Source organism: Cinclus cinclus, chromosome 36 (assembly GCF_963662255.1).
Source record: "Cinclus cinclus chromosome 36, bCinCin1.1, whole genome shotgun sequence".
Classification (NCBI taxonomy): Eukaryota; Metazoa; Chordata; class Aves; order Passeriformes; family Cinclidae; genus Cinclus; species Cinclus cinclus.
Window position 1 is genome coordinate 1,086,025 of NC_085081.1, and position 22,842 is coordinate 1,108,866.

Genomic DNA, 22,842 nt, shown 5'->3' on the forward strand with positions numbered 1-22,842 from the left:
AAAAAAAAAAAATCGGGGCCAAATTTGGGGTGGGAGAGGTCCCGGAAGGGTCTGGGGGGGAGGGGGGGACCCCCAAAATTTCTGCTGTGTTCCCCCCGTAAAATTCTCCCAAATCTCCCCAGAATTCCCCGGTTTTTTTGGGGTTTTTTTTTTTTGTTGTTTGTTTTTTTTTTTTTTTTTTTTTTTTTTGATTTCTGTATTTATGGGGGGGGTCCCCCGCTTTTTTGGGGGGATTCCCCTCTCCCCTCCCCCCGATTTGGGGTTTTCCCCACCCCTTTTTTGGGGTTTTCCCCTCCCCTCTCCCCCTCGGGTTCGGGGCCTCCCCCTCCCCCCCTCCCCCAGCTCTTTTTCCAAAAGTTCAATAAAATTCTCGTTTTTTTAAGGTTTTCTAACCAGAATGGGAATTTCTGCGCCCCAGGACAGGGTGGGGGAGGAGACTGGGAAAAATGGGGGAAAAATTGGGAAATTCTGGGGGAAAAACAGTTGGGGTAAAACCGGTTTAAAATGGGGTGAAACCAGTTTGGGGGGGTGGTGAAACCAGTATGAGTGTGGGGGAAAAAACCAGTTTGAAGTGTGGAAACCAGTATGGGAAAGGTGGAATTGGTTTGAACTGGGGCCGAGGCGCTTTAAATGGGCCCAGATCAGTTCCGGAAGGCCCCAGAAGCGAATTAAATTGCCCCAAACCAGTTTAAAAGGCCCCAAACCAGCGCGAGCTGGGACCCGGCCTGGCACCGCCCCCTTGACGTGACTGACAGCGGCGTTGTTCAATCCGCGCGCGCCATCGGCGCCGCTCGCCCAACCAGAGCCGGCGGTGCGCTCATGGCCCCGCCTTCCTGATGGAGCCAATAGCTGCCGCCCGCTCATGCGCGCTGCTCGCGGGGCGTCTCGGGGCGGGCGCTCCCTCAGGCGCTGGCTTGCGGTTGGTGGAACCGAAAAAGTGGCGGCGAGCGGAGCCAGTCAGTGCCACGCGCTCCTTGATTGACACAAACTTTGAGCCACTGGAGGACGCTCCTCCCCCTCCCGCGCAGCAGTGCCCTCAGCGCTCCCATTGGTTTGGATCTGGATTGACAGCCGGGAAACCCAATCAGAACACGAGCAAGGGACCCGAGGGTGGGCCTGGTGCTGCTCGCGGGGCTGAGGGCGGCGCGGGCGCCATTTTGTGCTCAGCCCCCGGAGGAAGCGGCGGCGGTGGCGGCGGGAGCGCAGCGGTGCCCGGAGCGGTGAGGGGGCAGCGGGGGAGGCGCTGGGGGGATCCCGCCGGGGTTTCGGGAGTCCCGAACGGGGAGAATTGGCGGAGCGAGGTCTTGGCGCTGTGGGGGAGGGGGGCGGAGATGGCGGGCGGCGCGTGAGGGAGCGAGGCGGGAAAAGGGGGGGCGGGGGGGGGCCGCCCCCTCAGGGCTGTGAGGGGAGGGGCGGGGTCAAAGCCCTTGTGGGCGGGGTTAAATCGCTTTAAACGCTCATTAATCCTCGGGGGCAGTAATTAACCCCGGCGGAGGGTCTTAATTAACCCCTTCAAGGACGTAATTAACCCCGCCGGAGAGCGGCGTTAGCTGCGCGGGAGGCGTGGTTTAGGCCGGGGGGCGTGGTGTTGTTGGGGGACGTTCTTGACTCATTAACGGGTTAATTAAGTCACTCCGCATTTGATTAACCCCTGTTGGGGGCGGGGTTGCCCCCTCTGGGGGCGTGGCCAGGCCCTGTTTAACTCTTGGGGTTAATTAATCTGTGGGCGCGTGCCTCGGCCTGGTTTAACTACATTGGAAGCCTATGAAAGCCCTTTCTATGCATAATTAACCCCCCAGGCGGCCTGGGTCGTTATTAAGAGGCTAATTAACGCACTTAAGGATAAATAAACGCCTGAGGGGCGGGGTTAAACCACGTGGGGGCGGGGCCAATTCGACTGTGGGCGGGGCCAACCCACGGTTGGGGGGGTGGGGAGGGCACTAAAGGCATTTAAGGCTTTAATTAGACTCATTAAGTGCTTAATTAGCAACTCTGTGGGACTGCTTTCCCCCAGCTTTGCAGCCAAATTCCCGAATTTCTGTTTTCCAGCAGATTTTTGCCGGTTCCAACTTCTCCAGTTAAACTTTGGAGTCAAAACCCTTGGGTTTTGTCCTTACCCCCCCCCCCAATCTTGGGAGTTCAAAATCAGCTTTTCCTGTTCCCCGCTCCCACTTTTTTGGGCTGAATCCCAATTTCCTGCATTCTCTCTGAATTTCAGGAGTTCCCGTTTGCATACCGGCCAAAACCACTCCAACTCCCTCCTTTTCTCCCCAAAGCCGCCGATTTTCAGTGGTTAAATGGGATTTTGTCCAGTTTTTGTGACCAGCTCCCATATTCCCCTCAAATTTCCGTGTTTCGTGACCCCTCCTGCTTTAATTCAAGCTGACACGAACCTGAATCCCCCATTTTCATCCCAAATGTGTTAATTTCTAACGAACAAAGCAGAATTTCAAGGAGTTAAGCTCAGATTTTGTCGCAAACTCCCCAATTCTGGGGCCGAACCCCCAAAATTCTCCATTTTCCCCCCCCAGGATTTGGGCGTCCATAAAACACCGAACTTCTGCAAAGTCCCCAGATCTACTTTTTTCACCCCAAAACACCTTTTAAATCTTCAGCTGCCTTTTACCTTCCCTCCCCCACCCGGGGTGGGGGGGAAGGGTGGGGGGGGGGGGGGGGGGGGGGCTCAGCCCCAAATTTTGGGTTGGGGAGGGGGAGGGGCGGGGGAGGAGCCAGGGGGAGGGGTCGCTCATCCTTCTCTCCTTCCACAGGGCCCAGGAGGTGCAACTGAAGCCGGCCCCTCCCCCACCCCGAACCTCCCACCCCTCCTCACTCCCCTCCCCAACTCCTTCCCGGGCACCTTTTTGGGCCGAATCCGCCCAATTTTGGAGGTTTTTAATCCAATGGGGAAAGGGGGGGTCTCATCGCGGTGGGGGAGGGGCGCTGCTGGGGGAGGGGCCTGAGCGCGGGGGGGAGGTGGGGGAGGGGCCTCCCCTCCCCCCGCTGGCCCCCCCCCCGCCCCCCAATTTGCCTTTTTTTTGTCTCTTTTTTGTTCACAGCGCGATTTTTTTGAGCCGGCGGCGACCGTAAGTTCCAACGTTTTCCTGCTTTTTTTTTTTGTTTTTTTTCCCCCCTTTATTCCAGAAAAAAAAAAAAAAAAAAAAAAGAAATACAACAAATGCGGGTTTTGCCCCTCCTCCCGCCCCCAAGCCCCTCCCTCGGCACCCCTCCCCCACCCCGCCTGGGTTTTCCCACGTGGCCCCTCCCCCCCACCCCCTGAAAGTGCCCGAAATGGCCCCAAAAAACCAAACAGGGGGTGCGGCCCGGCCCCTCCCCCCCGTACAGATTTTCAGGGGTTTCGAGGGTTTTTTATTCTTTTTTTTATTTTTCTTTTTTTAATTTTTTTTTTTTAAATTGTTTTCCCGATTTTTTTTTTTTTTTTTTTTTTTAATTTTTTATTTTTAATTTTTCTGGGCTGTTTGGCCCTAACCCCCCCCCCCCCCCCCTCCCGTAAAGCCCCGCCTGCCGTTTTGGCCACTCCCCCTCCCCACCCCCAGCCCCTCCCCCATCGCCGCCGCCGACCCACGGACGCCCCTCCCCCCCCACCGGAGCCCCTCCCTCCAACGGTAAGAGGTGGAGCAATCATTAATATGCAAATTAGACCTAATTGTGTCCTGACTAAAGAGGACTTTAATAGAGGAGTTGAGACCCCTGGTTAGAGACCTGGGGTGTTAATGAGGCATTGTAACTAATAGCTGGGTTTTACAATGCTAATTACCACAATTAATTCATTAACAGAGAGGCCAAACAGCAGCACCAGCGGTGTGGTGGGTGTGGTGTCGTCAGTGCTAATTAGTTACCGGGCGCCTTAGTTACCATTCATTCTAATAATGCCCTTAATTAACGGGCAGAGCAATTAATTATTATTCATTAGTAATCGTTCATAAGATTGAAGCTAATTCGCAGTTTTGGGTGGGCTGGAGATGATTGGCTCTTTAATGCCTGGTGCTAATGAGGACTGGGTAATTACTGTGATTAACGAGGGGTGAGGTTCATCAAACGCATTCGTTAGGAGGCGGTGAACAAAATATAATTACTAAGGTAACTGTGGGTGCTGGGGTGGGGCATCTGTTCCTGCTTTATGCTAATTAGATGCTAATTAGGGTTCCAGGGGGTTTTGGGGAAGGTTCCGGAACGAAGCTGGGGTGGGTTCCAGGTGGTTCTAGAACCTTCTGGGGTCGTTCCGTCTGGGTTCAGGGTGGTTCCAGGAGGAATTTGGGGTTCCAGGTATTGTTTCGGAGGTTTTGGGCGCTTCCATGTGTTTTTTGGAGGTCTTGGGGAATTTTTTTGGAGGTTTTGGGGGTGTTTTTTTGTTTTTTTTTTTTTTTTTTTTAGGTACTTGGGGTTTTTAGAGGTTTTTGTTTTTTCCAGACAGACTTCAGGCGGTTGCAGGTGATTTTTGGGTGTTCTTTGGAGGCCTCTGGGGTTTTTCAGAGACTTTGGGTTGTTCCACGAGGTGCGCGGTCGTTCCCGGGACCACCTCGGCCGGCCCCAGCAGATTTTTGGCCGGTCCCAGAACCTCGTGGCCATCCCCAACGCCTCCCCCACCCCTTCCCCACCCCCTCCCCACCCACACCTCGCCCGCTGACCGCCCCCTCCCCCCTTCCCCCGCCAGGCCCGCGTCCCACCATGGCCAGCAACGTGACCAACAAGACGGACCCGCGGTCGCTCAACTCGCGGGTGTTCATCGGCAACCTGAACACGCTGGTGGTGAAGAAGAGCGACGTGGAGGCCATCTTCGCCAAGTACGGCAAGATCGTGGGCTGCTCCGTGCACAAGGGCTTCGCCTTCGTGCAGTACGTCAACGAGCGCAACGCCCGCGCCGCCGTGGCCGGCGAGGACGGCCGCATGATCGCCGGCCAGGTGCTAGGTGCGTGCGCCGGCCACACCTGGTCGGCCTCGGGGGTTCTGCGGGGTGGGACCGGTGGAGCTGCACGCACCTGGATGGAGCAGTGGGGATGGACGGGTGTTCAGGGAGGCGACGGCGGTCACTGGCGGGGGTCGTGGCTCATTTTGGGGTGGTTTTGGGGATTTTGTGGACTCTGATGGCTGGGCGGGTCGGTTCAGGTGGTCAGTTGTGGTCATTTCAGATTTCTGTGAGGGGTTAGGGAGTCCAGGAGGGGTCAGTGCTCACTGCAGGATAAAGGTGTGGTCACCTGGCGTCGTTTGGGATAATTTTTAGTCATTTTGGGGTGGTATATGGGCACTCCAAGAGAGGCTACAAAATGCAAGAAGAGCCCCGCTGCAGGTGACCTCACCTGGGCACACCTGGGGTCACTCCTGGTCATTTGGAGGTCAGGTTTGGGGCAGTTCATGGTCATTTCTGATAGTTTGAGGGGTCAGTTTTGGGGTCAGTGCGTGGTCATTTGGGGGTCATTTCTGGAGTAATTTCTGGTCATTTGAGGGGTCAGTTCTGGGTCATTTGGGAGGTCATTCCAGGCTCGTTTCTGAGCCACCCTCGGGTCCTTTCTCCCCTTTCCCGGACCCTGCCGGGGCGAGCCCCTCCCCAGACCGACCCCAAACCAGCCCGGTGTGACCCACAGACATCAACCTGGCGGCCGAGCCGAAGGTGAACCGGGGCAAGGCGGGGGTGAAGCGCTCGGCGGCCGAGATGTACGGGTCAGTACCCGCCCCCCCGTCACCGTCCCCCCTCGTCAGGTGGGGACCCTGGGGGGACACCGCACCGGGGGGGGGGCGCTGAGGGGTTATTGGGGTGTCCCGAGAGCCGCTCTGGGGGAAAACCGGGCGGCCCTTGGAGGATTTCTGGAGTGTCCTGGATTTTCAGCGGGTTGGGGAGGGGGTTTGAGGTGTCCTAGGAGGAATTTGAGTGGTCCTGGGAGGATTTTTGGAGCTAATGAAGCCATTTTTGGAGAGGTAGGTGGAATTCAGGGGTTGAGGAAGGGACTTGGGGAGGCTTCAGGGATTTTGAGGGCGTTCGGGACATTTTAAGGGCTAGGGAGAGGCTCAGAGGGGTCTGTGGTGGTTTGAGGGGCTCACAGGGGAAATTTGGGGGTTTTGGGAACCAAGTGGGATTTGGGGAGAGCTCTGGAGGGTTTGGGGGGATTTGGGAGGTTTTTCTCCATGGGGGAGGGGAGTTGGGTTTTGTCTGGGGGATTCTGGGAGGTTTTCGGTTGTCCCCAAGGTTTTTGGGAATCCCAGGGTGTTTCCGGGGGGGGTTTTGGGCTCTCACTCCCTTCATCCATCCCAGGTCATCGTTTGACCTCGACTACGATTTCCAGCGGGACTACTATGACCGGTACCAGTATAAACCAGTTCAGACCGGGTTAGGGACCCCACCCCCCCCCACCGCCCCCAGCCCCCGTCCCCGCCCCTGCCTGCGGCTCCCAGTCCATCCCAGTGCTTTCCCTTCCCCTGCAGGATGTACAGTTACCCCGCCCGTGTGCCGCCCCCTCCCCCCATCGCCCGGGCTGTGGTGCCCTCCAAGCGCCAGCGCGTGTCCGGAAACACCTCCCGGCGCGGGAAGAGCTTCAACAGCAAATCCGGCCAGCGCGGCTCCTCCTCCAAGTCGGGAAAACGTACGGAAACCCCACGGATTTGGGGGGGGAAGGGGGAGTGGGAAGGGTTTGGGCACGCCCAGTGTGGTGCCGGCCACGCCTATCCAATATGGCAGCTGCCAGTGTCCAATATGGCAGCCCACAGTCACCGTCCAATATGGTGGCACCTGTACTCTAATCCAACATGGCTGCTCCCATGGTTCATCCAATATGGCCGCCCTCATGCCCCCAGTCCAATATGGCGGCCACCATTCCCCAGTCCAATATGGCAGCACGCGGTTACCGTCCAATATGGCGGCCACCATTCCCCAGTCCAATTACGGCGGCACCCGCGTTGCCAGGATGCTGAGGAGTTTTTTTGGGGTGATTTCCGCAGTGAAAGGGGACGACCTGCAGAGCATCAAGAAGGAACTGGGGCAGATCAAGGCCAAGGTGGACGCGCTGCTGGAGAGCCTGGAGCGGCTGGAGCGGGAGCAGAGTGAGGATTCTGGGCTGGGAATCCCCATTTTGGGGATTGCCGTCGTTGATCTGGGGGGATCCAGGGTGTTTCTGACAGTTCCCGCAGCAGACTTTGTATTTTTTCCCCTTTTGGTGGAAATGTTTTTTTCACATGGGGAGACCCAACGTTTTTCCTCCCCAAAATTCCCTTTTTCCTCTCCCCAGATCCCCGTTTTCTTTCCCCAATGCCCAGTTGTGTCCCCAGATCCTGTTTTGTTGTTTTTTTTCCCCCCCAAGTCCTCAGTTTTGTCCCTTATCCCATTCCAGAGGCCAAGAGTGAGAAGGCTGAGGAGGAGCAGGGTGGCAGCGGCTCCAAGAAGGAAGAGTCGAGCGGGACCAAGGCCGAGGGCGGGAACGAGGACTCGGCCGAGGAGGGCGATCTGCTGGACGATGACGAGGCCGAGGAGAGGGGGGACGAGCAGGTGGGGACCCCTCAGTACAGACCGGTGACCCCGACCCTGCTGGGCGAGCCCAGTACGAACCAGTCGTGACTGGTCATCTCCAGTGACCCCCCAACCCTTCCCAGTACAGACCAGTGCCCTGAGACTCGCCTCCAGTGTGCACCAGTCACCTCCCAGTACCCCCCAACTCTCTCCCAGTGCCGGGGGGGCCAGATGTGGGGGAGAGGCAGCCCCGCCCCTCCCCCCCTGACCCCGTGCCCCTCCCCCGTTCCCAGCTGGAGTCGCTGAAAGGGGACGAGAAGGAGGCGGAGGAGGGGGAGGACGACCGGGACAGCGCCAACGGCGAGGACGAGCCCTGAGCCCCTCCCCCACTCCTCGCCATCCCCTCCCCCACCCCGCCCCTCCCCCACCGTGCTCGTGCTGTCGTGGCCCCCTCCCCCACAACCCTCTGTAGTTCGGTCCCCGCCCCTTTTCGTGTCCCCACCCTCCCCTCCCCCCCCCCCCCCACACACACATGACTCCTCTCCCACCCCCTCCTTCCTCTCGGTTAATTTTGATACCTCGAGACGATGATTAAAGGACGGATGTTTGTAAATGGTGTTTGTGGGGGAGGGGCATTGAGAGACCCCCCCTCCCCCCCCCCCCCCCCCAAATCCCCTACCCCGAAGGTTTTTTCAGGAGTTTCCTGGTGGGAGGGCTGGGACACGCCCAAAATGGCGGCTCCCATACACCACAATCCAATATGGCGGCCCCCAGCTGCGCCTCAAACCCATCATGGCTGCCCGCGCCCCACTGCAAAGTTCACAGCTCTGAGATCCCAAAAAATTCCTTTATTTCCCCAAATTCTGCCGCCCAGACTCTCCTCCTGTACCCAGGGGTGGGCGTGGTCAGCGTGCACTGGGGGGCGTGGCCTCGAGTGGCGCGCTGGGATTGGACAGCGCCAGGCGGGGCGGAGCAAGGGCAGAGCCGGGCGGGCGCTTTCCATTGACCACGAGGGACAGGGGGGAGGAGACGCGGATGCCCAGGAAGGAGAAGGTCTGGTCGGGAGAGCGCAAACCAGTACAAACCAGTACAAACCAGCAGAGCCCAGCACAAAGCAGTAGAGGTCCCGTGGACTCCAGGCTCACCTGTCCCTGGTGCTGATGCTGGTGCTGGGTCAGGACCGGGTCGGGCACACCCAGCGCGTCCCCCACGGTCACCCCCCAGGTGGGTGCCGCGTTGTACACGGTGACAGCGGCCACGGCCCCGCCCCCGTCCTGCAGCCCCACCGTGCTGTGTGACGTCATGGGGGGGCGGGGTCACCCACAGCGCCTTCCTGCCCTTCCCGGGGCTCCCCAGTTCCTTCCAAGTCCCACCCAGTTCACCCAGTCCTTCCAAACCCTGTCTTCCCCCTGAAAATTGCTTCCAGATCCCCTCAGTCCATCCCAGGCCCTCCTCAAACCACCCCAGTCCCCTCCAAATCCCCCCACTGCCACCCCCAGTCCATCCCGGTGCCCCCAGTACTCACTAGGGCACACCCCCGGGGGGGGCCAGGCTGAACAGGACCCTCCCCAGCACCACCCGCTGGGGGTTGGGCCCGGGGCGCAGGGCGGTGATGGGGGAGGGGCGCGGGTCCCCGGCCGCCCCCAGCGGGCCCAGGAGGGCGAGGGGCACCGGCCCGGCCAGTCCCCGGCGCCGCTTCCCACGGAGCTTCCCCTGGGGGGGGTGGGACAGGGGGCGGGGTCGGGGCGGAGCCAGCGGCGGACACGCCCCTTCCCCCCCTCTCCCCCCAGTCCAGCCCAGTTCCTCCCAGTGCCCCCCCTCCCCACCCGCCCAGTGGCCCACCCTGTTGGCCAGCAGCCCGCAGAGGCGGCTCAGGAACTCAAGGAGGTTCCCGTGGCGTTTTCGGGGCTCGTCCCAGCCCGGGGCCAGCTCGGCCGCGCGGCTCAGACCCTCCAGCGCCGCCTGGAACCGCTCCAGGTACTGCAGCAGCTGCGGGGAGGGCTCCCATTGGCCACCGGCCGTGGGGAGGGGCCTGTGCCGGCCATGCCCCCGCCCCCCAATGGCCGCCTCACCGTGGCGCGGTTCAGGTGCAGGTCGGGGTTGGTGGCGGCCGCGGGGTCCACGCGCTCCTGGGGGGACAGGGAGGGCTCAGGACAACCCCCCCGCCCCCCCCCACCGTGTCCCTGTCCCCCTCCCCTTTCCTTACGAGGAGCGGTCACGCCCCTGAGACACGCCCATAGGCGTGGTCACGCCCCACCCGGGCCCCAGAGCGCCCCCTACTGGCCAGGTAGCGCTACCCATTCCCTGGCCACGCCCCCGTCACTATTCATTAGCATAGTCACACCCCCCCAACCCCACCCAACCGTGTGCCCACGCCCCCTAAAAATCCTCCCCAGCGTCGGGTAGAGAATTTGGGTGTGACCCCACCCCGTTAGGCACCACCCCCAGGCCCCGCCCCCTCACCGCCTGGGCGTAGGCCGCGAGCGCGCGGCGGGCGCTGCCGGGGCTCTGCCCCCCCGCGAAGAACAAGGACACGTGTGCGTTCCCCAGCACGTCTGCAATGGTGCAGAACAAACCGGAGACACACCTGAGCTACCCCAAACACACCCGCGACACACCTGAGAACCCAGACACACTTGAGTCCCTCCAACCACACCTGAGTCCCCCCACCCATCTGAGACCCCCCCCACCAAGCACCAACTCAAAACCTCCTTTAACCCCTCCCAAGCCCACCTGAGACCACCCCCCAAACCTTACCCGACCCCCTCCCACGGCCCCTCCCACACCCCCAGACCCCCGAAGGCCTCAGGTGAGGTCCCAGCTCCCCCCAGACTCACACCAGGACCGGCCGTCCGTGGGGTCACACCTGACGGCTGCCTCAGCTTGGGACAGGCTCTCCCGCAAGGCCCCGCCCCCAGGGCCTGGCCCCGCCCCCCCGAGGTCAGGCCCCGCCCCCTGCGGGCCCGGCCCCGCCCCCTGCGCGCGCAGGGCCATGGACAGCAGGCGCCGGGCCTCGGGGTCCTCGCCCTGAGGGGACAAGATGAGGAGAGGGAAGGGGCGGGGGGGGGTTCAATGTGGACACAGCCCGAGGACCCCCAGCCCCTCTGCTCACCCACCAGGGACCCCAGAAATCCCCCCAGATATCACCCAGGGCCTCCCAAAAATCCCCCCAGATACCACCCAGGGCCTCCCAAATCACACCCGGTGACCCCTCCCAAGATACAAAACCCCATCCCTGACTCCTCTGTGACCCCCACCCTATCCTGACCCCCAGAGACCTCACCAGGGATCCCCAAAATGCACCCCCAGGAACGCTCCCAATCGCCCCTGACCCTCAGAGACCCCCCAGGACCCCTCCCTGCCCCACCTGCTGCAGGGCCCCGCCAAAGGCGTCACGGGCGCCCCTCAGGTCCCCCCGGCGCCATCTTTGCTCTCCAAGCTGGCGCCAAGCCGCGCCCAGGGCGGGGTCGAGCTTCAGGGCGTGGCCGAGTGCCAGCTCCGCCCGGGCCCCGCCCACCTCGGGAGCCACACCCAGGGCACGGGCTCGGAGCACCAGGGCACGGCCACGCCCCTCTGGGGACACTGCAGGGGGGAGGGGACAGGGCGGGGACAATGTCAGAAGGGTGAGGTGAGAGGGGCCACACCCAGCCCCTCCCACCTCCTCCCAGCCACACCCGGCCCCTCCCTGCCTCTCCCAGCACCATCCCCCACCCTGAATTTCCTCCATGAGCTTCAGCGTCTTCTCCATCTCGGCCACCAAAGCGTCCCCTGGCTCATGGCCGGGGTCACCAGCAGGGTCCCGTGGGGTCAGCGTGTCCCGGAAGCGATACAGGTCTGTCACCAGGGCCTGGGGGAGAGGGACAGGCAGAAAACACCCAGAACCACCCCAAACCTACCCCTCAAGTTACCCCAACTGCCATGCCGAAATAATCAAAACTTCCCGCCAAAAAAACCCGAATTCCCCCCTCAGATAATCCCGATTTCCCGGCAAAATACACCCCCTAAAGCCCGCCAGGAAATGATCCAAAACCCCATAAACAAACCAGAAAACTCTCCCAAAACCCATCCAAAATGGACACTTTACCCTCACAGGGGTCCTCACCTTCCGTACCCCTAACCACGGCCACCCCAGTCCCCGGATTCCAACCGGCCCCCCTCATGAAACCCCAGCTACTGCCAGAGAGGGCCCAGCCCCCCTCAGAGGGGTCGCCACCCCGCTCAGAGACCCCCGCATTCCCCCTCAGGGGTCCCGCCCCTCACGCGCCAAGGTATGCCCGCCGCTCCCCCCACCTCGAGCCGCTTCAGCGCCTCCTCATCTACCCCCTCCCCTCCCTCGCTCTCCGCCGCCGCCGCCTCCTCCTCGGGCGCCGCCATGACAGCGCGCGGCCGCGCCCACTTCCGGGCGTCCCTCCCGCCCTTTCCGGCCAGGGGGGCTCCCATTGGCTGTGGCGACACACTCAAGATGGCGGGGGGGGGGGGAAACGCCGCAGACCTCACAGCGGCCCCGCCCCCCCGCCATTTCAGGGCAGACCCAGCCCACGGAGGAGGCGGGGCCGCGTTTCCTTTTCCCGTTTTCCCGCCGCCCTTTGGCCCCGCCCCTGCACCCCTCAGGATTTCCCGCGCTCTGGATTCGGCACAAAGCGGGACGAGCTACTCCCGTATTTTTATTTAGAAACGCTTCTAAGCCATTTTTAGGTTTCCCCTCACCAAACCCGCGGTAAATTCGACAGCAGAACAGGATTTATTCCAGCAATCAGTAAAATAAATATAACCGTAACATTAAAACAACGTTTTAACGGAAGAAAACGTGGCAAAAATAGGAAATACAGGAGTTGTAAGCCCACAGCTTCACTAAGAGCGGTGGGACTTAGCAAAGCGAAAAATAAAAATAGTAAATAAAGGGATAAAGCCGGGCATTCTGATGGCGCGTTTTCCCGGCGAGGAGAAAAGAGACACGTGGTGGGGGGTGAAATCGTTTGGTAAAAGAATCTTCTGGTTAAGGAAAAAATATGTAAAAACACCCCCAAAACTAAAAAGCAAGATATACAGCGGAGATCCTCCTTAAGCCGGTTTCCGTCAGCGTCTCCGCCTGAGGAAAGAGAAACGGAGTCAGGCCGAGTCCGCCGGAGCCTGCCCGAGAACCTCCCCGGACCCTCCCGGAACATTTGTGCGACCCCCCAAAATCCGGTGGAGCTTCGAAACCTCCTCTGCTCCGTCGGGTGAAGAAGAAGCCGCCGCGCTGCTCTGCGACACCGCTAAAACCCCGAGCGCCCGCGGCTGGCGGCGACGGGGGGAACGCGGGTCGGGATCGCGATCGGGAGCCGCGTCGCGATAGAAACCCACACGTGAAAAGCCACCTTCCCCCACATCCGCCATTTCCCCGACCACCCCCAATACCTCTACCCCGCGCTCCCTCCGCCGGCCCCTCACAGACTGAACCTTTCGCGCATGCGGCCGGCAGCCCCCCTCAGCAAAGCCACGCCCCCCCGCGCGCCTATTGGCCGGAGCTCCGCAGCCCGTGATGGACAAGCAGCGCCAGAAGCGGATTGGTCTCTCCAGGTGGGCGGGGCCAACTGAACACCGTCATCTTCAATTGAAGAGGCGGGGCCAGAGCATAGGGAGGGGTAGCTTTTATTAAATGGGCGTGGCCATCTCGGGCGTGGCCGATTTAGGGCAGAGTCACCTCAGTCCCTCCAGGTCACCTCCACCTCATCCGTCCGGTACCTGCGTGCAGCCAGAGCTTAAAGGTCAGAGGGCAGACGCTCCCCACCTCGCCCCACCTGCAGGACTGTGCCCCCTGACCTCTGCGTGATCCCTGATTGGCTGAGCTCCGTCACCTGCCCCACCCTCAGCATCTGCCACCCAGCCTGGGCGATCATGGCGCCGTTGTCGATGCAGTACCTGGGGACAAAATCCACAGGTGAAAGGTCACAGGTGCGTCCCACAGGTGCGTCCCACCTGCCGGGGATGGGCCTTCCCCTCACCTGTCGTCTGTGGGGCACAGCTCAGCCCCCCGGGCCCTGCACATTGTCTGCAGCATCTCCTGGAGCCGGTGGTTACCTGGATGCAAAAGTGTGCTGGCTGTGGCTGAACACCTGGCTCGTCCCTTGCCCCCCAAATGTGGCTCCCACCCCTCTTTATATGGAGCTGGGCCCCGCCCATTTGTCCCCACCCCTCCCTGGGTGGCCGCACCCCACCTAGGTGCGGCCACACCCTCCGGGGGGCGGCTCCCTGCCCTGTAAAATTGGCTCCCACCCCCCAAAATTCACCTCCCATCACTCAAGATCAGGGTTCCAAAAGCTCTTAGCCCTCCCGGGGGGGTGACCACACCCACCCCAGGTGAGGCCCCGGCCACTCACAGGCCACGCCCCCCACAAGCAGCAGGTGCCTCGCCCGGGTCAAGGCCAGGGCTCGCTCTGTCACCTCAGCCAGCATGGCGAACGCCGTCTCCTGCCCCGAACACCAAAAAAGTCCCAAAATCACAGGAAAGCCCAAACCCTGCCCAAAAGACCCCCTCGTGTCTCCCAAATCCCCATCCCTACACTCAAAAATTCCCCCAAATCGCCATTCATCGACCCAAACTCCCCCGAACAGTTCCAGTTACATCCCCGGCCCTTCCGAACATCCCCAAAATCCCACTAAAATCCTCTGAATCCCATTAGTTACCCCTAAGCCCTCACGAACCCTCCCCAAAACATTCCCAAAAATCTCATCGATGTCGCAAAATGACCTCCCATACCACCCAGACCCATCGATGATCCCCAAACCCCCTTCAGGGACCCCCAAACCCCAAATCAATCCCCTCAAACCCCAATTACCCCCCCCCCACCCTCCACAAACCCTAAGAAATCCTCCCCAAAATCCCATTCTTTAGCCCCTCCACCTGTAGGGAGAAGCACAAATCCTCTGGAGTCGCCTCCCCCGAGTCCAACAATTTGGGGGTCACTGCCTGGGAGATAGGAAAAAGGGTTTCAGGGTGCCCCCCCTCTTATTCTCAGAGCTCTTTGGGACCCTCCCAGGTGGAATTTGGGGCGTCCTCTGCTACCACCCCGTTGACTCAGCTGTGTTCACTTACTGTCGGAAGCACCCGGGCATCCCCACGCAGATTTTGGGGCCGTTCCCAGGAATTCTGGGGTCCCCCCCTCCCCATTCCAAGGACCCTGGGGATGGATTTTGGGGTACCTGGAGGTGCGACAAGAGCCCCGAGAAGGACACGTCCAGCCCCTTGACCACGTAGGGCAGCGGGATAAGACGGCGGCCCCTGAGGTGCCACGAGGGAATTTTGGGGTGAGTTTAGGTGATTTTGGGGACCCGGTGGGTGGTTTCGGGTCAGTTTTGTGGGGGGGGGGGGTCACCTTTTGGCCAGCTGCTCCACATTGTAGCCTGGGCTGGGGGCGTTGGGGATCTGCGGGGGAAGGAGGCAGGGTCAGCACCAGCGTGGCTTGGTGGGTGTGGCCTAAATGGGCACGGCCAGCAAGGCGTGGCCCACCTGGAGCAGCCGGGCCAATCGGTCGATGCAGTTCCCGACGGCCACGTCCAGGGTCTCGCCCAGGATCCGATACCGGCGCCGGGAATAGGCGATCACCTGCGACGACCGGGCGGCGTCACCGCGGCGACCCTGCCCGATATCCGCCATTCCCTCCCTCTTCCCCCGGCGATATCTCACGATATCGGCCGTTCCCTCGCTCCCCCGTGCTCTAGCCCGCGACACCACGCCCCGCCCCTGTCGCGACGGGTACCTGGGTGTTGCCGCCGCTGACGTAGAGCACGAGCGGGTCGGGGGCAGGCCCGAGCAGCCGCCCCATCTCGATGTGCCCCACACAATGGTTGACGGCCAGAAGGGGGAGCCCCCACAGCTGCGCCAGGGTCCTCGCCACGGCCGCCACCACGGCCAGGGGGGACCCCATGCCCGGTCCTGCGGAAATCGGGGTCGTGTCACCCAAAACACACACCCCCCCCCCGCTCCCACCGTGCAGGTGGGATCGTCCAGAACGCACCAGAAAAATCCCAGGACGGCCAAAAACCCTCTTAGGACACCCCAATTCCCACCCCCATCCCCTCTTCCCCAATAATGGTCTCACCCGTGGCTGTGGGGGAGCCCATCCTGGGGCCTACACCCAAACTGGGCTCACCTGACCCCAAAAAATCTGCCTGGAACCGCGCTGGCGCCCACCCTAGGACCCCCCCCCCCCCCAAAGGCCCGATGGGAACATCCCAAACCCCGCGAGCTCCCAAACCCTCCCTGGGTCCCCTCAAAAGCCCTCAGGACCCTCCAAGTCCCCTCTCGGAATTACCCTGAGACCCCCAGAACCCTCCAGGATTCCCCCCGAAAACCTTTCCAGCTTCCCCTGACCTCACCTGGGAGGGTCTGTAGGGGGTTCGGGCTGGATCTGGGGGACTCTTTGGGGTCCTTGGGGGATTTCGGCGAGTTCATGAGGAAGCTTTGGGTGTCCATAGGGGAAAGGGGATCTTTGGGGTGTGGGGAGGATCTATGGGGGCCTTGTGAGGGATCTATGGGATCTACGAAAGATCTGTGAGGGTTTGTGGGCGTCCGTGGGAGGTTTTGGGGTCCCGGGGTGTTTTTTGGGGGCGCATTTAGGCCTTACCTTTGGTGAAGGCGACCCCGTCGAGGTCCCGGGGCTCGACCCCCGCCTCGCGCAGCGCGGCCCGGACCAGACCCAGCAGCACCGCCCGGTGGTGCCGCCCGGTGGGGCCGGGGGCGAACCCTGCGGGGGGGAAAAGAAGCGGCGAGCGGTCAGCGATGAGGGGACACCGCGGAGGGACACCGGGGGCAACGGGGGAAGGTGGAAAATGACGTCACCCTGTCCCGGCGGCGTGACGTAGGTGGCGCGGCAGTTGCTGAGGACGGCGCCGTCCCGCACCACCCCCGCGCCCACCTTGTTGGCGGAACCCTCCAGGCCCAGCACGGTCGGCATGACGACACGCCGGGCTCCCAGGTGTCCCCCAGTGACGCTACGCCGCTGTCGCCGCCGCCGCCGCCGCTTCTTCACTTCGCGTTTCTCCCGCCGTTCCTCTACGCCACTTCCGCTCCTCCTCCTCCTGTTGCTCCTCCTCCTCCGGAGTCTTTCCGGTTCCGGTCACGCCTCCTCCATTCATCCCTCCCCGCACGGTTCCCGCGCGCGTGGAGCGGCTCTCGCCGTTCCCGCCACCGCCCCGCCCCGCGCCGCGGCCGCTGATTGGACCCGCGCGCCGCCGTCGCGGCCGCTGATTGGTCCCGCGGGCTGAGGTACGGCGGTCCTTGATTGGGGTGCATGCGGGGGAGTGGGGGGGGGGGGGGGGGGGCGGGTTTAACCGGGAGAGCGGCGGGCGCTGGTTGGCTCCTGCGGGAGATGATTGGCAGCTGGTACGGGGAGGAGACCGGGCGAGTTTAACGAAAGGCACCGGGCGCTGTTTGGCCCCGGTTTGGACCCCCCGATATTTGCCGGTTCCAGCCCCGGTTCCCATCCCGATTGGCTCCGGTTCTGGCCCCAGCACAGCGCGTGGCGGCGGCGGGCGCTGATTGGGTACAGCGGCATGTGGGGAGGCGCGTCGTGATTGGCTGAGGTGTGGCGGGGAGGTGGGGATTGAGGGTCCTGCGCGCTCTGATTGGCCGCGGGGCTCGCGCTGATGGCAGCCTCGCTCCCCGGCGCAGGGGCGGGGCTTTGCTCCGGAGGGGGCGTGTCCGGTGCCCTGTGGGCGGGGCCTGCGCGATGCCGAAGCGCGGGAAGAAGAAGGAGGACGGCGGCAGCGGGGACGAGGCCGGTGAGTGACCAGTATGGACCAGTACGGACCATCACAACACCGTGTGCCCCGGTGCAGCCCAGTAAAACCCAGTACGACCCCTTACAACCCAGTGTAACTTAATGGAGTGCAGGATAAGCTTCTTTAACCCGGTATAACCCAGTACAACCTCATATCACCGAGCAGACCATCCCAGTTCCTCCCAGTCCACCCCAGCCCCTCCTTCACTCCCCACAATCCCCCTCCCAGTGCTCCCACTTCTCCCAGTAACTCCTCCCCACACAGGGCCTGGCCCTGCCAAGTCGGCCAAGGTGGCACCAGCCCCCCTTTATGAGGACCCGCCCACCCGCGAGGCCACGCCCGAGGGGCGCCGCTGGACCCTCAAGGTGACCTCGTGGAACGTGGATGGGCTTCGGGCCTGGGTGCGCAAGGGTGGGGCCCAGGTGAGTCAGGGCGGGGCTGGGTGGGCTTTGGGCAGGGCCAAGTTGACTGTGGGAGGGGCTTGTGGGGATGGGGTGGGGCCAATCACAGGATTTGGGGATACTCAGGGGAGCTGGGGCAGGGTCCCATAAATTTTTGGGGTTCCCCATAAATTCTGGAAAGGTTCCTCGCCCATTTTGGGTGGCCGCCAATGTCATTTTTAGGATTCCCCTGGACGTTTCTGGTTGCTCCCTGTGCATTTTGGAGTTCCTGTTACAATTCTGCTCCCCTCCCAGTACAATTTAGTCTGATTTAGGATTTCTTGTCTGATTTGCCCCCCACCCCAGTGGGTGCAGGAGGAGGCCCCGGACGTGCTGTGCCTGCAGGAGACCAAGTGCGCGGTCTCGGCCGTGCCCCCCGAAATCCGGGCGCTGCCAGGTCTCCCTCACCAGTTCTGGTCCAGTGCAAAGGACCGGCCGGGCTACAGCGGCGTGGGGCTGCTGGCCAAGACTGAGCCGCTCAACGTCACCTACGGCATCGGTGAGAGCTCCAAACCACCCTGGAATCGCCCCAAAACCGCCCCAAGTCCATCGACCCAAAATCACCCTGAAACGCACCTAAATCCACCTGAAAATCTGCACTGAAACTGCCTCAAATGCAATCCGAAATCCCCCCAAAATCTATTCCTAATACCCACCTAAAATCAACCCCAAAACCACCCCAGGATCACCGTGACATCCACCCTTCACCTGAGTTCCACTTCAAAATCTCTGCCCAAAGCTCCACCAAATGAACCCCTAAATCACCCCCCAAATCCAGCCCCAGATACACCACAAAATCTCACCAAATTCCCTTAATCCCCTTTCATTCCTGCCCCAGCTGGCCCTGGGTCATTCCTAGTTGTCTCCCAGTCCCCTCAGTTCGCTCCCAATCCACTCCAGTCCCCCCAGTTCACTCCCAGTTCATTCCAAACCCCCTCCCGGTTCCCTCCCAACCCTCACCCAGCCACTCCTATTTCCCCCAACCCATCCCCAGTCACTCCCGGTGCCCCGCAGGTGACCCCGAGCACGACATCGACGGCCGCGTGGTCACGGCCGAGTTCCCGTCGCTCTTCGTGGTCTCTGCCTACGTGCCCAATGCCGGGCGGGGCCTGGTGCGCCTGGAGCCGCGGCAGCGCTTCGACGCCGCCTTCCTGGCCTTCCTGCAGCGCCTGGACGCCCAGAAACCCGTGCTGCTCTGCGGCGACCTCAACGTGGCGCACGCCGAGATCGACCTGTGCCACCCCCGCGCCAACCGTGCCAGCCCCGGCTTCACCCCGCAGGAGCGCGAGGGCTTCTCGCGCCTGCTGGCCGCCGGCTTCGTCGACTCCTTCCGTCACCTGTACCCCGAGGCGCGCGGCGCCTTCACCTTCTGGACCTACCTGGGCGGGGCGCGGGCCCGCAACGTGGGCTGGCGGCTCGACTACGCCGTGCTGTCGCGGCGGCTGCTGGGCTCCCTGTGCGACTGCAAGATCCGCAGCACCGTGGCCGGCAGCGACCACTGCCCCATCACCGCTCTGCTCGCCGTGTAGGGGCAGCATCGGCGCCGGTCGGGTCGGGTTTGGGGCAAGGCTTGTTTTGAAATTGGCCCGGGATTGGTTTAAATTTGATTCCAAGTTGGATCTGAGTGGCGTCGTCACGGCAAAAGTGGTGCCGCGTGCTTTTAATTGGATGTCTGTTGGCCCGGTGTTGGGTCAAATTGGCCCCGAAATAAGGTTGAAATGAGTCAAAGTTGAGTTGGGTTGGGCCAAAACCATATTGAAATCATCCCAAAACTGTATTAAATTCACTCGAAATGATGCGGAGTTAGGTGTTGATGGCGTCATCAGGGCCAAGGTGGTGTCATCTCTTTTTGATTAGGTGTGTGCTGACACAAAATGTCCCAGAATTTATTCAAAATAATGTTTTGATGACGTTATCAAGGCCAAGGTTGCGTCACCCACCCTGACCCACCCAGAACTTGACCCAAAATTGCCTCAAAATGATCCAAAATCAACCTGAAACCACCCAAATTCAGGTTTCGATTATGTCATCAAGACCAAGATGGCATCTCACTCTCAGTTTTATCCCAGTTCCCCCAAAACAGCCCAAATTTGGGCTTCTCAGGTGCTGCTGTCACTTCTCAGACACAAAACTTCCCCGAACAGCCCCACATGCGTTCCTACCCCTCTGCCCTGTCCCATAGGCCCCACCCCCTTAGTCCCCTCCCACAGCCCCACCCCTTCAGGGACCGCCCCTCCCGTTATATTTTAATAAAGCTGAATTTTGGGGTGAAATACTGATTTCTGGGTTTATTTACATACAAGGCTGCCTTTGGCAGGCGCGGCCATTTAATAAATAGCACTGTACAGGAGGGTGGGGCTTATGTACAAGTGGGCAGGGCCAAAGGCATGCGGGAGGGGGCGTGGCCATGCTGGGGGAGGGGCAGGGCCGGAAGTGGCTCAACTGTCCATTTGTGGACATTGCGCGGCCGCATGACATCACCGCGGCTCCACGACGCTGCCACGCCCATGGGCGTGTCCCATGATGAAGGGGCGTGTCCCGGAAGGTATGTCCCAGGTGAGCGGGCGTGGTCAGGCACGCGGTGGGAGGGGCTGGCTGACCCGCACGCAGCCCCAATAGGCTGCCCGCAGCAGACACGCCCCTGCCCCTGCCCCCAGCACCGCCCACGCCGCGGGCACCCAGCGCGCCCGGCGCCACAGCCACCACGTCCCAGCCTGGGGGGGGGGGGGGCATGGGGGTGTGGTCATTTCCACTGGCCTTGCCCCCGCCCCCCCCCAAACCACGCCCTGTTCTGACTGTGCTGTTCTGCTTTAGGCCCTGCCCACAGGGGACACACCCATTAGGCCACACCCTCCAAACCATGCTGTTTTAAGACCCGCCCTCAGAGCATTGCCCAAAGACACCTTGGGCTCCACCCCTTTAGGTCACACCCACAGTAAAGCCCCACCCTTCCTCCAACCTCGTTCCATACCCCAGCCGCTCCCACTTCATGCCCCACACTTTCCAGCCCCACCCATTGCATTGTACCCTTTTAACCCCACCCAGACTCCACCCCATGGACACCTGAGCTCCTCCCCACCCTGGCCACTCCCCCTCCCGCAGGTCCCACCCTCACCGCCAGTCCAGCCGCAGCCCCGCCCATCAGCAGCGCCCCCAGCAGGCAGCAGAGGCAGCGTCGCCGCGGGAACCGCCGGCCGATCGCAGAGCTAGGGGCGGTCACAAGGGCAAGGTCACCTCCAGAGTGACCCCGCCCACACCTGGGAGGGGCGTGGTCACAACAGCCACGCCAGCAGGGAGGCGGGGCCTCACTTACACCTTGCGGCAGTGGGGGCAGCGGGCCAGGGATCGGTCAGGCAGCTCCGCCCACTGTGGGAAAAGGGGCGTGGTCACAAAGGGACACGGTAGCAAAAAGCGTGAGATGGGGTGGGTGGGGCCAGAAAGGGGCGGAAAGGGGAGTGGCTTACCAGGAAGGGACCCCCACAGTGGGCACAGGCCACTCGCACGCCGCCGGGGGGTGGGTCAGGGCTGGGGGCCCCTGTCTGCACTGGGCCCAGGTTGATGATCCTTTTACTGGGGGGAACTGGGTTATACTGGGAGGGGATGGGGCAGGCAGGCAGCCCCGAGGGATCCCCCTCACTGCTCCCAGTTTGTCCCAGGGAACCCCCCAGAATTCCTTCCAGTCTTCCCAGTATGGCCCAGAAATCCCATCAGTGCTTTCAGTATACCCCAGTCACTGCTCCCAGGGCTCCCAGCATGGCCCAGCGATGCCCAGTGCTCCCAGTATGGCCCAGTGATGCCCAGTGCTCCCAGTATGGCCCAATGACCACCGTAAATGACCACCAGAAATTCCAGCATGGCCCAGTGACATCCAGTGCTCTGAGTATGGCCCAATAACCTCTCCCAGTCCCTCCCAATACCCCCGAACACCATCCTAGTTCACTTCCACTTCATCCCAGTCCACCCCGATTGCCCCCAGCCTCTTCCAGTCCCCTCCCAGTCTTTCCCATCCCCCTCCCAGTCCCCTCCAGCCCCTCCCAGTCCCCCCCTGGCTCTCCTCCCAGTCTGACCAGTATGGCCGCGGGCAGGCGATGCGCTGGGCCGAGGCCCTGCACACCAGCAGGCAGTTGCAGGGACACCGCACGTATTTCTTCCCGCCAGGGGCTGTACGGATTGGCTGCCGCCACAAAAGGGGCGGGGCCTCAGGGGACACGCCCTCGAACCCCGCCCATCCCAGGTGTAGCCCCTCCCGCCCAGGCCCGTCCCTCTTTCTTCTCCCTGAAGCCCCCCTCTGACCACACCCAGTTCCCTTTAAGGCCCCGCCCCTTCCTCACACCCCACCCCCACCCAGCCCTGTCAGACCTTGCCCCTTTTTACATCTTCCCCAAGCCCCGCCCACCCATGCCCCACCCACACCACGCCCTTTCCCTCCCCACTCCTCATGCTCCTCCCCGTTTTGTACCCGCCCCCTATAGACCCCGCCCCTTACCGTGGCTTCACCGCACCCCCCGCACTTCACCACGTGCTGGTGCGTCTTGCCCTCGACGCTGATTGGCCGTTGGCAAACGCGGCACGTGACCGCCGGGGGCCCCGCCCCCACAGCCTCGGGACTGCCCAATGGCGAGTAAGGGGGCGGGCCCTCGCCGGGACCCGCCCCTCCTCCACCTGCCAATGGGTAACTGCGGGTCAGTGATTAAGCCACGCCCATAGAAACCACGCCCCCGCTCCCTTAACGCCATAAGCCACGCCCATTCGGCTTCCCCGCCTCGCCAGACCCCGCCCCCGGTTAAACCACGCCGCTCCCGAGTGACCCCGCCTTCTCTTACCTGCGGTCGCGGCCCCGCCCGGCACCGGCCCCGCCTCGGGCGGCAGCAACGGAGATCGCTCCCCATCCGCCATGACAGCGCCCCCGCCGCGCCCCTCTCCGGCCGATTGGTCCGCCGGAGTCACGTGAGAGCGTCTCCCCGCGACCACCTCCTCCCGTGCGCCGCCATTGGCCCCGTGGAGTCACGAGACGGCTCAGCGGCGTTGCCGGGCGACCCTGCCACCGCTCCGCGCGCTCCCATTGGCCAGCTCGGCCAACGTGACGCCCCCCTCCACCTCGCGGGGTCCGGGTGACGCCCTCGCCGCTCTTCGGGTGTTTCCTTGGGCTCTCATTGGTCTTCCTGGCCCACGTGACCTCGACGTTGC

General features: G+C 62.1%; 5 protein-coding genes across 16 annotated transcripts; 2 read left to right on the plus strand and 3 right to left on the minus strand.

Moving 5' to 3' along the window:
- The first annotated feature begins 1,190 nt into the window (after window positions 1–1,190).
- Window positions 1,191–8,069, plus strand: HNRNPC (heterogeneous nuclear ribonucleoprotein C). Of its 9 annotated transcripts, XM_062512386.1 has the most exons (9): window positions 1,191–1,220; window positions 3,057–3,083; window positions 4,673–4,927; window positions 5,601–5,715; window positions 6,266–6,340; window positions 6,436–6,593; window positions 6,949–7,050; window positions 7,338–7,492; window positions 7,602–7,739. In XM_062512386.1, exons 3-9 carry the CDS (start codon window positions 4,687–4,689, stop codon window positions 7,719–7,721), a joined length of 966 nt encoding a protein of 321 aa, XP_062368370.1. In that variant the 5' UTR covers window positions 1,191–1,220; window positions 3,057–3,083; window positions 4,673–4,686; the 3' UTR covers window positions 7,722–7,739. The 9 variants fall into 9 exon arrangements, with proteins under 9 accessions (XP_062368370.1, XP_062368371.1, XP_062368372.1 ...); XM_062512387.1 differs by lacking the exon at window positions 1,191–1,220 and having other exon boundaries at window positions 3,011–3,083; XM_062512388.1 differs by lacking the exon at window positions 1,191–1,220 and having other exon boundaries at window positions 3,040–3,083; window positions 6,266–6,313.
- A 219-nt stretch (window positions 8,070–8,288) lies between these two features.
- TTC5 (tetratricopeptide repeat domain 5) lies at window positions 8,289–12,829 on the minus strand. Its single transcript, XM_062512360.1, has 12 exons — window positions 12,656–12,829; window positions 12,501–12,542; window positions 11,744–11,896; window positions 11,165–11,345; window positions 10,821–11,035; window positions 10,291–10,480; window positions 9,917–10,008; window positions 9,526–9,582; window positions 9,296–9,442; window positions 8,979–9,166; window positions 8,599–8,743; window positions 8,289–8,508 (listed from the first exon to the last, which is right to left on the minus strand). The coding sequence occupies exons 1-12, from the start codon at window positions 12,827–12,829 to the stop codon at window positions 8,359–8,361; spliced, it is 1,734 nt and encodes a 577-aa protein (XP_062368344.1). The 3' UTR covers window positions 8,289–8,358.
- Window positions 12,150–16,501, minus strand: OSGEP (O-sialoglycoprotein endopeptidase). Of its 4 annotated transcripts, XM_062512373.1 has the most exons (12): window positions 16,275–16,501; window positions 16,060–16,179; window positions 15,193–15,368; window positions 14,943–15,038; window positions 14,809–14,858; window positions 14,636–14,714; window positions 14,337–14,402; window positions 13,813–13,903; window positions 13,438–13,513; window positions 13,256–13,354; window positions 13,137–13,177; window positions 12,150–12,542 (listed from the first exon to the last, which is right to left on the minus strand). In XM_062512373.1, the coding sequence occupies exons 1-11, from the start codon at window positions 16,387–16,389 to the stop codon at window positions 13,138–13,140; spliced, it is 1,008 nt and encodes a 335-aa protein (XP_062368357.1). In that variant the 5' UTR covers window positions 16,390–16,501; the 3' UTR covers window positions 12,150–12,542; window position 13,137. The 4 variants fall into 4 exon arrangements, 3 of the variants coding, with proteins under 3 accessions (XP_062368357.1, XP_062368356.1, XP_062368354.1); XM_062512372.1 differs by lacking the exon at window positions 12,150–12,542 and having other exon boundaries at window positions 13,069–13,177; XM_062512370.1 differs by lacking the exon at window positions 12,150–12,542 and having other exon boundaries at window positions 13,069–13,354.
- Window positions 16,502–17,163: 662 nt separating this feature from the next.
- On the plus strand, window positions 17,164–19,208 carry APEX1 (apurinic/apyrimidinic endodeoxyribonuclease 1). The gene is made up of 4 exons (XM_062512423.1): window positions 17,164–17,215; window positions 17,480–17,637; window positions 17,962–18,154; window positions 18,670–19,208. The coding sequence occupies exons 1-4, from the start codon at window positions 17,164–17,166 to the stop codon at window positions 19,182–19,184; spliced, it is 918 nt and encodes a 305-aa protein (XP_062368407.1). The 3' UTR covers window positions 19,185–19,208.
- A 766-nt stretch (window positions 19,209–19,974) lies between these two features.
- On the minus strand, window positions 19,975–22,587 carry PIP4P1 (phosphatidylinositol-4,5-bisphosphate 4-phosphatase 1). Its single transcript, XM_062512405.1, has 7 exons — window positions 22,479–22,587; window positions 22,142–22,317; window positions 21,723–21,829; window positions 21,120–21,225; window positions 20,969–21,021; window positions 20,771–20,861; window positions 19,975–20,369 (listed from the first exon to the last, which is right to left on the minus strand). The coding sequence occupies exons 1-7, from the start codon at window positions 22,549–22,551 to the stop codon at window positions 20,226–20,228; spliced, it is 750 nt and encodes a 249-aa protein (XP_062368389.1). The 5' UTR covers window positions 22,552–22,587; the 3' UTR covers window positions 19,975–20,225.
- Between the last annotated feature and the right edge of the window lie 255 nt (window positions 22,588–22,842).